A 12,731-nucleotide genomic window follows, 5' to 3' on the forward strand; every position below is an offset into this window, starting at 1 on the left:
TTGGAACATTAATACAATATGAGGTTAATCTTTGTATTTATTTGTAGAAACCTACAACGATTATTTGACAAACATTTACAACCAACTCTGAAGTAACTGTTGTATCCATAAACATTCCAAGAATGCGGAGATGGTATAAAAAAAAGAATTAAAAGACACTCGGATCAGAAGAAGATATGTAAACAATGGCGAGGAACAAGGGCTCTGTTCCAAACCTCAAGGCTGAATAGCAGTTGGTTGTGTACTCCACTTCCATACTTTAACTTGACCAGTTCCATCACCGGTGAAAAATATGCCCCCGGGACCTATCTGGATCGAACGTATCTCCTGCTTTGCTAAAATCTTACCCCTTTCCGTAAACCTTGCATAAGAGTGAACAAAACAACTAAGCTTTTGAAAGAGGAAACACTCATGAAACAAACATCAATGGAAGGACTTACGATGGCAAGTCATAGAGGTGCAAGGAATTGTCGTTGCATGAGCATAACAATACCGGCTTGGCTTCTGCATCATGCACACCACAGAGAGCTAGCACGCCCTGGAATCCAATCAGCCGTTGAAAACTCATTAGTTACATATATACAGTGAACCCAAAGAGAGGATAACATTTCTTGAAAAGACGCAAGGAAGTGTACGTATTCTTCTTTGTGAGTGTACGTCACTTCCAAGTTTCCACCTTGAGTAGCAGCCCATATCTACAGCAGAAACAAACCCCAACAGTTGAGGATAATGTCATATTCAGGATTGCTAAGAAGTTAACAGAACTAGGTTGAACAAACTTCTAGCGAATTAAAAACTAACTTTGACAGTATTGTCCAATGAACATGAGAGAAGGAACTGATCCCAGCAAATGAGAGACATGACAACTGAAGTATGTTCTGTAAGCGTTTGTACACACTGCAGATTATCCAGGCTCCAAACCTATCGGAAAACGTATAAAGCAGACATCTATTAGCTCAAACAAAAAACACAAACTGAAGTTTTTAAATTTCACACATGATAGGCACTACTTTACTTTAATAGAATTGTCCATGGAACCGGAATAGAGTCGGTTAGCTCCAACATATAAAGAAACAACTGCAAGGGTGTGGCCCGTGAGTGATGCAGCTGGATCAAAACAGTTAGTGGCAGTATTGTATCTCCAAACCAAAATAGAGCCATCCTGCAGAGGAGAGAGAGTGATATATCCTTATACTAACTTCTCACTTACCTAAAATCAAACAGACCTATACATCTCTATACCACATATAGTATGTCCCAATCAAAAGTACTCAAGCATACACATGACGCTAAAGCACAATACTACTCGGTACGAGAAAGAAACTAGACAGTCCAGTAAAAGTATTTACTTGTGTGCCAGCGAACAAAAGATCAGTACCAACAACCAGTGAATATACTTGGCCAACAGGTCCAGTGAGACTCAGGTCCACATTGGTTTGGATATTCCACGCCTGTATATATAAATAAGCATCAAAAAACTATATCTGGAACAGTAGTATGCTAGTGAATCGTATTACAAAAACTCACCTTAACGAGATTAGGCATGCCAACCAATAGCCAGGGGCCTTCACTAATCATGCAACCAACTTCCCCACCAGGATTGAGTACACCTGTACACTATGACCAGAACTAGACCGATAAGCATGCTGCTAAGTATCATCCATTGAGTGATTTGCCTCTATTGAACAAAATGAGCTCAAAACCTGTCCAGAAGCACAATCCCAAATCCGCAGAGTTTCATCTTTACTCGCAGTGTAAAGCTTATCAGAACCTGAAGGCAGAGCAATCCCAGTAACAACCTTACCCAAAAAAAAAAACAAAACACCGTCAAACAAGAACCCATCAAAAACAACCCAAAAAAGGCATCACCTTTTGATGCCCATCGAGCTGAGTCAACAAAGAGAAGCTATCCCCTTGGCTCCAACAATGCAAGTACTTGCACTTATCACCGTACGGACAATTCCCATCAGCCCAGAACTTGCAAAGCTTCTCCGTCTTGGTCACCGTTCTGTTCCCACCGAATCTCCCCCAGGTGTTGTTACCGCTCCCGGGGCCTCTCCGGTGACTCGAACCCGCGAAGCCAGAGTCGTCATCATCAGCGATCCTTTTGTTGTTTGTAGAAGAGGACGACCCGGGGAATGGAGCTGGAGGCGGTGAGTCTCGGTGGAGGAAAGGGCAAGGGTAGCGGTTGCAGCGGCCGGCTCGCCAGTGGAAACAAACCTTCTGAGAGGAGCCGCCGAGTCTTTGGAAGACTCTCGTGTTTCCTCCGTTCATATCTAAATCCATCGAATTGGGTGATCGTCTCTCTCTCTCTTGCAAAGATAAATCCAACGCAAAAGAGCGATCGGAAAGTGTGTACCTTTGAAAAGTATAAATAATCTTTCTCTCTTTCCCACGAAAGTGATTAATGGAAGAGGAAGAGGATGAAAATTGAAAACAGAGTATTTGAATCGGCTTCGTTTTTTATTTTTAATGATCTTCGGATCTTTCTTTTTTTTTTGTAGAGGACAAAAGACGTGAAGAGAAGAATCAGATCCCTTTGCCTCCGTCAGCTTCACATCTTTTGACTATTTGTAATTAATGTTTTTGATAAAATATATAACACATAAGAGAACACCACATTGTCATTTGTTGTTGTTGTTGTTACAGATTACACTTGTATAACAGTCACTTTGAGTATAAAAACCTGTCATGGAACGTACAGAGTAATTAAGCCACTCAAAGGCCAGCCTCTGAGTGCCATCAAGTTAAGCTGATATGATCCCCTTTTGTACCACCAATTCACAATGACTTCCATGCTCTATGATCAGAGCATACAGTGATCATGAAACCGTTCAACTAGTTCCGACGATGGGCAGAAGCTTCCGGCCCGTAGAACATCTCTAACTCATTGCTATTTTTGTCTTTATTATAGTATTTGGAGCCAATTTCACTCCAACCAATTGCGATTTTTTTTTCTAAAATGAAAATTGCTATTTTTTACTATATACTTAGGGGAAGAAATATCAATCTCTATTTGCTATAATAAGGTAATACATTAAAGTAAACTCTATCTCTATTATAGAGATCTTCTAAAATAAAGAAAAATATAGCAAAATGTATCGGAGATAGTCTTATTCAGCTATTTTTTGAAATATTATAGGTAGCTCTGGCTCATATGGTAAAGTAGTTGCCAGCCTTTAAACTTTTTTTGTGCTTGTAGCCCCCAATTTTTTTGAGTTTTTCAGGGCTAGGCCAGCGTTCAACTCACTCTGAAATTTGAACCAAAACGTTTGCTCACTGCTTAAGCGTGCACTCGTGGCCGGGGAACAAGACATCAAGACAGAATAAATAAGCGGAGGCCAGAATCTCATATCTGATTTAGAAACAGTAACAGATTTGTCAAAACCATACAACAAGATGAGAGCAGTCCATTAAATACTACGAGATCATTAAACAAAGATAGGGGCAATCTTCAGTATATACATGGCGCTATGGAAACTCTCCCAAACATGGATATACAATACAACCAATGTTCTTTTATTGGCCAGGAGAGCTTTTAATAGCATTTGAAAGTGAGATTAAAAAAGTGGTTAAATCAGCAGTTATCCTTCAGTTAAAATTATTATAAATATAAAAAACAAATCTAAAATTTAAAAAGATAAATAAATATATATATTCCGTACCTAATCTTATCTACCCATCTCACCAAAATATCTAAGAGCTTCTTCTTCTTCTGGCTAGGGCTTCCACGCCGACGACGGCTGCCAAATAATTTCAATTTCATCTTTTCTTCTACAAGGTATATTGGTTGAGATCGTCTCTAGTTTCTGTCTCTCAGCTATCTTAGATCTCATCTCTTGCGGGTGAGAATGTAGAACGAGTGAATTTAGTTCAGATCTGATGCTTCTGTGTTAAAAGTCTTCTCGTTTGCAATCCTTTGTGATTTAGTTTAGATCTGATGTTTTTGACCAAATTCATTTAGATTAGATCTACTGCATTATTCCTTTTGATTCTAATTTTATGTCGTGATTTCTCTTTGATTTGACGGATTTGAGCTCTAATTGTTATACAAAGTTTGAGTCTTGATGCAAATTTTCAGTTTTCTTTTGGTTCGCTGTTAAGTGATGATTCACAACTTTGGTTAGATTTGATACGCTAATAAAGCAGTCAGTACTTGCAAATCTATTTAGTTTGATGACTAATGTACGTACGTACACTGTGTTAGACTATTGATTGTTCTTTTTGGTGCTTTTTTAAACTCATCCTTTGTACTTACAATGTTCTAAGGAAGCCTCATTAATACCTTACTGGTGCAGGAATCATGAAGCCAGTCTTCTGTGGGAACTTTGAGTATGATGCTCGTGAGGGTGATCTTGAACGCCTCTTCAGGAAATACGGCAGAGTTGAGAGGGTCGATATGAAAGCTGGTAAGCAAGCCCCCCCCCCCCACTTTTCTTTCCTTCTTCTTCTTCCTTTCACGTGATTTGACCTCAATGCGCAAGCAGTATCCGTAAACCACTAAGTGCGATGTGTTGAAAGCAAAATTCAAATCCATGACATGAAATCCACTTCCACTACATGGCACTTGAATACTCATTCCCTCCCTCCCCGCCTCCACACATCTCTCAACCAAACAGAGACGCACTCTTTTGCACAACATCTTCCTGGCCATGTCAAGGCAGCATGCCGCAAAGTACCTCAGATGATAGAGATAAAACAAAACAAAAAGATAGTGTAAAACCGCCGTACTCAGCATTTTCTTTGGCGCAGGATTTTTAATCTTGGGATGCCTATACTCCCACCATGCCGTGAATGGACCGTAAGGAAATCTATCACACTGTCCCACTAAAACGAGTCACTTTCCTTCCGCAAATGGCACTGCCATCTTAATTACATTTCATTCCTCATGACTTTGGACACATTCCTCTCCCATGGAGCACTCACTCTGTTTTCATTCACATTCCGTCTTGACTACCACATTTTCAGTTGTTCCTTGACATATATTATTCCATAATACAAGGTCTGTAACTGCTTCATTGGTTATTTAGTTTGTAAAGGCTGTTTGATGCCTCTGAAGGAGAAAGGATTTGTCTTCTTGTTTGCTGGAGGTTATTAACTTGTTTATATTGCTCACTGTTCATGGACTCACTTCTATTATGCTTGTGGCTTCTTCTTCAGGGTTTGCTTTCGTCTACATGGAAAATGAAAGGGATGCTGACGATGCAATCCGAGGGCTTGACCGCATTGAATTTGGGCGCAAAGGACGCAGACTTCGTGTTGAGTGGACAAAGGTAAGAGACTGACCTCAGTCTTGTCATTTTTTTTCAAACTTCGTTATAATATTCGACACACTGACAAAGTTAACGGCCCTGTCTTGTGTATAGGGTGAACGTGGAGGTGATAGAAGAAGTGGTGGTGGTGGTTCAAGAAGATCTTCATCCAGCATGAGACCTTCCAAGACTCTGTTTGTGATAAACTTTGATGCGGACAATACCAGGACCCGGGATCTAGAGAGACACTTCGAGGCATACGGCAAAATTGTAAACGTTAGGATCAGGAGGAACTTTGCATTTATCCAATACGAGGAACAAGAGGATGCAACGAGAGCACTTGAAGCTACAAACAACAGGTAGGTTTTAGCTCATTTACCAAATGCTTTTTTTACTTAAAACACTCACAATCTGTCTTTGTTTTTTTCATTCAGTAAGCTGATGGACAAGGTGATCTCGGTGGAGTATGCAATGAAGGACGATGATGCAAGAGGGAATGGACAGAGTCCCGATAGACGCCGTGATAGGTCACCTGAAAGGAGGAGACGATCACCTTCTCCTTACAAAAGAGAAAGAGGGAGCCCTGATTATGGTCGAGGGGGTAGTCCCGTTGCTGCGTACAGGAAGGAAAGGACCAGTCCTGATTATGGCAGAAGACGTAGTCCAAGTCCTTACAAGAGATCGAGGCGTATGAGTCCAGAGTATGGTCGCGACCGCAGAGGCAATGAGAGCCCTCGCAGGAGGGAGAGAGTCGCAAGTCCCAACAACAAGAGAGAGAGGAGGAGCCCTGATGATAGCCCGTTTAAGAAGGAGAGCCCGAAGAATGGAGGTGGTGAAGTTGAAAGTCCAAGGAGGGAGAGGTCGAGGTCTAGCCCTGAGAATGGCCAAGTCGAAAGTCCTAGCTCTATTGGGAGAAGAGACAGCGATGATGGTGCAGAAAGCCCGATGCAGAAGAGGTAAGCTGGTCAAACTAGTTAGCAGCTTATTTATATAAAAATGAGATAACCATTGCTTTGTTTTTTGTGGGGTTCATTTGCAGCCGGTCTCGTTCGCCTCCAGCTGAAGAGTGAATGAAAGTGGATCCAACCATCTCTATCAAAGTAGACTGCTGTAGTCAAACTCTTGTGTCCTCGTGTTTATTATCTGTCTCTTCATACATTCAAACTCGGATCTCTTCCATTGTCGGATTGAAAAACTTGGTCTTGTATGCTTAAAATCTTCCTTCTTACTTTTTTCGTTTTAGTCGTACCTCGGTTTGAAGTCCAATCATGGACAAAAAAAGGATCAACGACGTGTGTACAAATAATATCCGTGGGAGAAAAGATATTAAAATATTGTGAAAATAATAATATTGTAAAACGAAAGACACGTTTATGTACATTAATCTATTTAAATCAGGCATATGGCCGATATTATTCGATGTTTGAATCTTACTATATAAAATAGACTAAATTCAAGGATTTTAAGATTATCCACCTCAGCCAAAATATTATCATCCAAAAAGAATTAGAAATAGATGTCATTTAGAAGATAATTAACTAACATACGATTTTTTATATTTCTAGAAATTTCAAATTTGCAACTGACTAAATTCAAAGCTTTTGGGACTATCCACCTCAGCCAAAATATTATCATCCAAAAAGAATTAGAAATAGACGTCATTTAGAAGATAATTAACTAACATACGATTTTTGATATTTCTATAAATTTCAAATTTGTAACTGACTAATTTATTAATAGAATCATATATCTATATTGAATTATGTTCTATTTTTAATCGTTAGACTTCAAGGGTAAATAAATTATTAATTTCTAATATATATAGTTTATAACTTTATATTGTACTTATAAATAAAGAGAAAATAACCGGAGAGGGAGAAGAAGCACATGTAAAATTATGTAATTAAAATGGTAAAATGATGACTATGATGAGGTGAATCTAAGAAAATTTGTTATACAAATTATGGTGTTTTCTTCGTCCACTATAATGATTTAAAATAAAATATATATTCACATAAATAAGTCAATATTTGTTGTTTTTTTTTGTAAGAAGTTAAGATTATTATTTTCTGAAAGGTTACACTGTTGTTTTTAAACAAGTTATTACAGCAAGGAAACAAAAACAACCAATAACAACTCAAGGTAAAAAAAACCTTAAGGAGGTCTTATACAAGAAAGATAAAAAGAAGTAGAGAAGAAGAGAAAGAAAAACTTGCCGGGTAAGAGAAGAGACGGTCACGCATCATACGGTCGAGAGAGACAAGGATGACTGATGAAGGTGAAGAGACAGCTGTGAACACACGAGTATTACGCTCTTTCCACGGCAGGTAGATGGCTGACTGAAAGTAGAGCTTGATGACTGGAGTAGCATGCGCATCTGCGTTGACGCGAGGTTGATTGATCCAGGCTGCAACAAAGTGTAGATCAGCCGGAGGAGAAATCCAAACTTCAGTAGCAAAAGGCTCTCATATCAAGCGAGAGAAAGAGCACTCAAAGAAGAGATGATGGTGAGTCTCTATTTCCAGATTACAAAGAACGCACGTTCCTGAGACATTTAACCCACAACGCCTCAAGCGATCCTCGGTTGGCATTCTTCTCCGCAAAGCCAGCCATGATATAAACGCATTACGTGGAATATGTTCCTTGAACAAAATAGTCTTGTGCCAATATTTGTTGCTGATAGTGTTTATATTTTTTTCTGACATTAGTATCCATATTTTTTAGTAAACTGATTCAAAGAGATTAGTTTGTGGAGCTAACCAAACGAGGATTATAGTGTTTACTTCAGAAAAAGTAATAGGTTGAATGATAGATGGCGTGCGTGCTTTTTCACATGGAAATCTGCACATATATTAAAATTGTAAGATTTGAATCATGGAGAAAATATAGTGTATATGACTGAAGTTGGTCCATTCCGAAACTAAAGATGGCTAAAATTCTTTTTTTGTCAAAATACATAGATGTGAATCTTATATGAATAGAGTTCTCCATTGCTTATAGCAGTGTAATAAACTGCGTGTGTAAAGGAGAAAAAATGTAATATAAGTGAAAACAAAAATTATGATTTTTTTCTTGTGCCTATAGGCTCTTTGCAATTTGAAGAAGAAAGAACATATTGTGTGAAAATCTTTGGTTCGGTCAAATTTTATCCAGTTGTTTATAAAACTGTTGTTATCTCATTCATGTAATTTTTCAGTGTTGATTTAAAAGCCCAAAAAACCCACCTATATTGACTTTTTGATATTTTTTCTGTGATTTGAATTTATAAAGAGATAAAACTTTCGATAAGTTATGTAAACTCAGAACAAGTATTTAGCTTTAGAAAATATTTACATGTTTCAAACTTATAATATATACATATATAATGTTTAAAATTATTCATATAAAACCTGTGTAAAATGTGCCTGAATATGTTTCTCTTCTTTAATGTGTTAATCGTACTATATATAACATTATTTTAAAATTTCAAAAAATTTATGTCACATACAAAAAACCATCAATAAAAAATATAATTCTCCATCTACAACAAGAAAAATGAAAAATTATAAACATATAAATTTAAATTAAGAAAAACTAACATTGGAAAAACAAGAAGTTAATATAAAAGAAAAAAACCGATAAATAATATTTTAAATAAGATAAATTTATAAGACACATTCGCGCGGAAAAAATCTCTAGTTGTTTTAAATAGTTTTGATACCTAACAGATAGGAGACTAATCTCCTTAAGTAATACACAGAAATAGCAAACGACAATATATTGTCGACATAACATACTAGCCTAATAATAGTGAACACTCTGATATCTTCTCTTGGTTACTTTAGCCACTTCCATTGAACTCCCTTGCTTCATGCATGTGCTCCAACGTCACTTTTCTTGTAAGTAAATGGTGACCAAAGAATACTAACCGTCATGTCGCAGATATGCTTTTGAGTTAAAGTGATGCATCACTTTGTAGTGCGTTAGAGCATGATTAATGCATGTCTCTTAGAATGAACTTCTTAACATAATATAAAATACGGTTTGATATAAGAGATGTTTCTTAGGTTTTTTAGTTAAAAGCTAAGAGATTGTATCTTATATTACGCTAAGAATTTCACCCTAATTAAGAGTATGATTAATGAGAAGTTCTTAAGTTGGAGTTCTTATCAAAATATAAGAACCCGTCTCTTAACTTAACTAGAATAGCTAAGAACCAGCTTTTAAATATCTTATTTAAGAGTCAGTTCTTAGCTTTTTTAGTTAAAAGTTAAAAAACGGTTTTTTATTTTCCGATAAGAACTCCACCCTAAGAAGTAAGAACCTTCATTAATCATGCTCTTAGAACTGTATTTGCGGGAGGATCTTTTTCTTTTTCTAAATAAATGCATTTATAGCAAAATAAAATCATATATTTGGATTTAGCGGAAAAAAAAAGAACACTTGAGCTTGATCGAATCAATATAATAACAGTATATTTGTTTGGGCTATGCAATGCTCCAAAAATCATTTGTCAATCAATCCTATAACTAGAGATGGCAGTTCAAGGGCTTGCCCGCGGGCCTGACCCGAAAAGGCCCATTGCGGGGCGGGATTGGGCAAAGATATTGTGGCCCGTTTAGTTGCGGGTCTGGCGGGACAGGACCGCGGCGGTACTGGGCCGAAGCGGGACGGGCCGAAGCGGGATGCGGGCAAACATTGAGGCCCGCTACACTTTTCTCACCGAGAACAGAGCTCCATCAGGTTGTGGGCTCTAAGTGGCGGAGTTCTAAGTCACAATTCTTCACCAAAGTGGTTTGTTTGGTACAGGGGAGTACCAGCTTCACAGCAGAACCTTGAAGACTGATGAAATTTGTGCAGATTCAAGATATCATTTTGATCTAATCGTTAGTCTGTTAGAACTTGAACATGTTGGTATCAAGAGTCTGACTTATGTTATGGTCTAATCTATCTTGGTCTCTTCTTGTTGCAGGTGACTTGTGGTTCACGAAACCATTTGAGGTCCTTTGTAGTCATAAGCTATAGTTAAGAATTCCTTTGTAAGTTTGCACGAAATCATTTGTGTTTCTTTTTCTGAGGGAAGAACATAAACAAAATGTGAATATATATCAATACACTAGTTGAATGAATCACGTTTTGACCTGTGCAGGTTCTTGGTCCCACGAGACATGACTGTTGGACATTTCATTCACATGCTAAGCAATAGACTACACCGAACTATATCCAAAGCTCTGTTTGTTTTAGTACAGAACACACTTCCTCAACAGGTACCTAATTATCCAGCATCCATGTTCAAAAAATCTATTAATAATGCATTTACTCTTATCTTTCTTCTCTACAGCTGCTCCCATGGACTCTTTGAACAATACTGCCGTCTCCAAGCCCAGCTTCAAAAGCATAGGAGATGAGAGCATGCTTAAGATCACTAAAACGAAACCACAAGTAAGAAAAACGTTTTATTTTTAAGAGCTTAGATATGAGGTTAGTTTAATAGAACTTGAATTGTTATTGCTTAGTTTGATAGGTAGTGATTCTAGTGAACACGTATTGCTCAGTCTGATAAACTTTGATGTTTGTTTCTGTGTCCAGACGCAAGTGAGTTATGTCTGATCATGTTGTTTTATTTATGCAGGTATAATGAACCGATGTCCCGCGGGCCGACCCGCAAAGCCCATGTACTATGCGGGGCGGGATTGGTCAGCCCTCGACAAGACCGCATCCCGCGCGGGCCTGTCCCGCTGAGACCCATTTGAACTGAAGACCGCGGCGGGGCGGGACGGGACGGGACAGGAAGACCCAATTGCCATCTCTACCTATAACTGTTGGGCAAAATTTAATATACTCTCTTATACTTTTAATAGATGACGTTTTGGAAAAATTTACTTGCATTAAATTAGATGACGTTTTAAATTTTAATGCAATTTTTTGTAACCTTACATGTTATATAACTTTTATTTCCTACAGTATGTTATTAATGGATTAAAATTTGGTTAGGTTGATAGTTAATAATGTTTTTATTCTAAAAAAACTGTAATAAGAATTTTTTTTTTTTAATTTGTGTGCGCAAGTATAAAACGTTAAGTAATAAAAAAACCGAGGGAGTAGCTTTATTGATTTTCTTTCTATAATTTAATTTGACTAAATTAAGTACCGTTACTTTATTAATCTATAAATAGGGTTTCACAATTAAATGAAGACCATTCATATTATCTTCAATCTCTAAAACTGTATGGAGAAAATATCAATGAAACTTGCATTCTTTATCTTCATAGCTATTAGCTCCGGTAAATATTTATATTACATATTCCATGTGTAAGATCTATTATAATAGTGTATTATTGCTAACATATGTTTTCTTATGGTTTTCTAGTGATGAGTATCACAGAAACTGGAGCGAACCGGTTACTACAAGATGAAGCTTCTCAAACTGTGTTGTTGCAACATGAAGCTTCTTCGCAGGAGGCTATCAACCCAAACAAAATTCACTGCAAGAAAGGGTGTCATATTAAATGTGTTCCCAATCCATTTATTGTTGAATGTTTTTGTCAATGTTAATTTCAAATCGCTTATTATGATATCTAACGTCCAAATAAGATTTATTTACGATCAGTAAGATGATATTTTATTACTAGTTTTCCATCTGACATTCATTAACTTTCAACCTTGACTGATTATATACTCATTCAACAGGTGATCTAATCTTAAAGCAATATTGAAACTCTGAAAAACTTAATGAAGATGATATATATTTCTCATATCGTTCATCACTCAGAATGTAATGCAGTCGATGATATACTCATTCGACATCTGCATTGTGATACATTAGAAAAACTACATAAAATATTAAAATATAATATTTTTTTCTTGATGTGTGAGTGAAAAGTTTTACTCTTTTGTGTAAAGTTTCTTTTTGATTGCCAAACTTAAATTGTGAATATCACCAACAAATCCGTCAAGTATTATCGTTTGACTTGTTATATTAACTAAATGTTATGAGGAAAGCTTAATGTTTACGACCTTACTTGAACAGGATCTCTAACACATGTTCTCATCTTTATTTTAGTTAACAAATTATTAAACAATAAGAGAGGAGAGATTCATAACCAAATGAAACAGATTAACATGAGAAATGTCTTACTGGTAATGAGTTGCTCAACTGAAAGAATAAAGAAAAATTAAAATATTTTTAACATAATTTTGAGAGATCTCACGCAAGTGGATCTGTTATGATACCAAAGATGAGTGACATATAACATAATTCTGTTAACATAATCGCAAGTGGATCTCACGCAAGTATTCGGGTTCAAGGAGGAGTTGGTTGGGGAGATAGTTATGATACCAAAGATGGTGGAGGCAGCAGTTCAGACATGCGTGTGGTGCGTGGTGCCACCATCAAAGATGGAATTTCCACCTTATGATGGTACTACAAATGCAATTGAATGGAGTTTCGACCTTATGATGACTGTTTTCATGATCAAAGAGTGTTCAATGACGATGCAA

General features: G+C 37.1%; 2 protein-coding genes and 1 long non-coding RNA gene across 6 annotated transcripts; 2 read left to right on the forward strand and 1 right to left on the reverse strand.

Annotated features, from left to right (window-relative positions):
• Window positions 1-19: 19 nt before the first annotated feature.
• On the reverse strand, window positions 20-2,560 carry LOC106442999 (zinc finger CCCH domain-containing protein 48). Its single transcript, XM_013884622.3, has 9 exons — window positions 1,870-2,560; window positions 1,704-1,799; window positions 1,528-1,617; window positions 1,350-1,451; window positions 1,016-1,162; window positions 802-921; window positions 636-695; window positions 441-538; window positions 20-361 (listed from the first exon to the last, which is right to left on the reverse strand). Exons 1-9 carry the CDS (start codon window positions 2,284-2,286, stop codon window positions 217-219), a joined length of 1,275 nt encoding a protein of 424 aa, XP_013740076.1. The 5' UTR covers window positions 2,287-2,560; the 3' UTR covers window positions 20-216.
• A 997-nt stretch (window positions 2,561-3,557) lies between these two features.
• LOC106442982 (serine/arginine-rich splicing factor RS40) lies at window positions 3,558-6,482 on the forward strand. 4 transcript variants are annotated; one of them, XM_048742064.1, is made up of 7 exons: window positions 3,688-3,781; window positions 4,299-4,409; window positions 4,753-5,002; window positions 5,161-5,273; window positions 5,367-5,611; window positions 5,687-6,208; window positions 6,292-6,482. In XM_048742064.1, the coding sequence occupies exons 4-7, from the start codon at window positions 5,178-5,180 to the stop codon at window positions 6,320-6,322; spliced, it is 894 nt and encodes a 297-aa protein (XP_048598021.1). In that variant the 5' UTR covers window positions 3,688-3,781; window positions 4,299-4,409; window positions 4,753-5,002; window positions 5,161-5,177; the 3' UTR covers window positions 6,323-6,482. The 4 variants fall into 4 exon arrangements, with proteins under 4 accessions (XP_048598019.1, XP_048598021.1, XP_048598020.1 ...); XM_048742065.1 differs by having other exon boundaries at window positions 3,753-3,845; XM_048742062.1 differs by lacking the exon at window positions 4,753-5,002 and having other exon boundaries at window positions 3,558-3,781.
• Window positions 6,483-9,314: 2,832 nt separating this feature from the next.
• On the forward strand, window positions 9,315-12,035 carry LOC111200294. Its single transcript, XR_007316938.1, has 4 exons — window positions 9,315-10,117; window positions 10,204-10,270; window positions 10,381-10,673; window positions 10,864-12,035. It is a non-coding gene; the product is annotated as an uncharacterized LOC111200294 (long non-coding RNA).
• The last annotated feature ends 696 nt before the right edge of the window (window positions 12,036-12,731 follow it).

This window comes from Brassica napus, chromosome A1, assembly GCF_020379485.1.
Source record: "Brassica napus cultivar Da-Ae chromosome A1, Da-Ae, whole genome shotgun sequence".
Classification (NCBI taxonomy): Eukaryota; Viridiplantae; Streptophyta; class Magnoliopsida; order Brassicales; family Brassicaceae; genus Brassica; species Brassica napus.

What these genes read in the sequence shown, in the direction of transcription:
- LOC106442999 (XM_013884622.3), bottom strand. Translation starts at nt 2,286, where the DNA reads ATGGATTTAGATATGAACGGAGGAAACACGAGAGTCTTCCAAAGACTC. An exon ending in TTTTGTTCGCTGGCACACAA is followed by an intron (nt 1,163 to 1,349) that starts GTAAATACTTTT and finishes TCTCCTCTGCAG; the next exon opens with GATGGCTCTATTTTGGTTTG. An exon ending in CATTGGACAATACTGTCAAA is followed by an intron (nt 696 to 801) that starts GTTAGTTTTTAA and finishes TTTCTGCTGTAG; the next exon opens with ATATGGGCTGCTACTCAAGG.
- LOC106442982 (XM_048742062.1), top strand. Translation starts at nt 4,304, where the DNA reads ATGAAGCCAGTCTTCTGTGGGAACTTTGAGTATGATGCTCGTGAGGGT. An exon ending in GAGGGTCGATATGAAAGCTG is followed by an intron (nt 4,410 to 5,160) that starts GTAAGCAAGCCC and finishes CTTCTTCTTCAG; the next exon opens with GGTTTGCTTTCGTCTACATG. An exon ending in CTTGAAGCTACAAACAACAG is followed by an intron (nt 5,612 to 5,686) that starts GTAGGTTTTAGC and finishes TTTTTCATTCAG; the next exon opens with TAAGCTGATGGACAAGGTGA.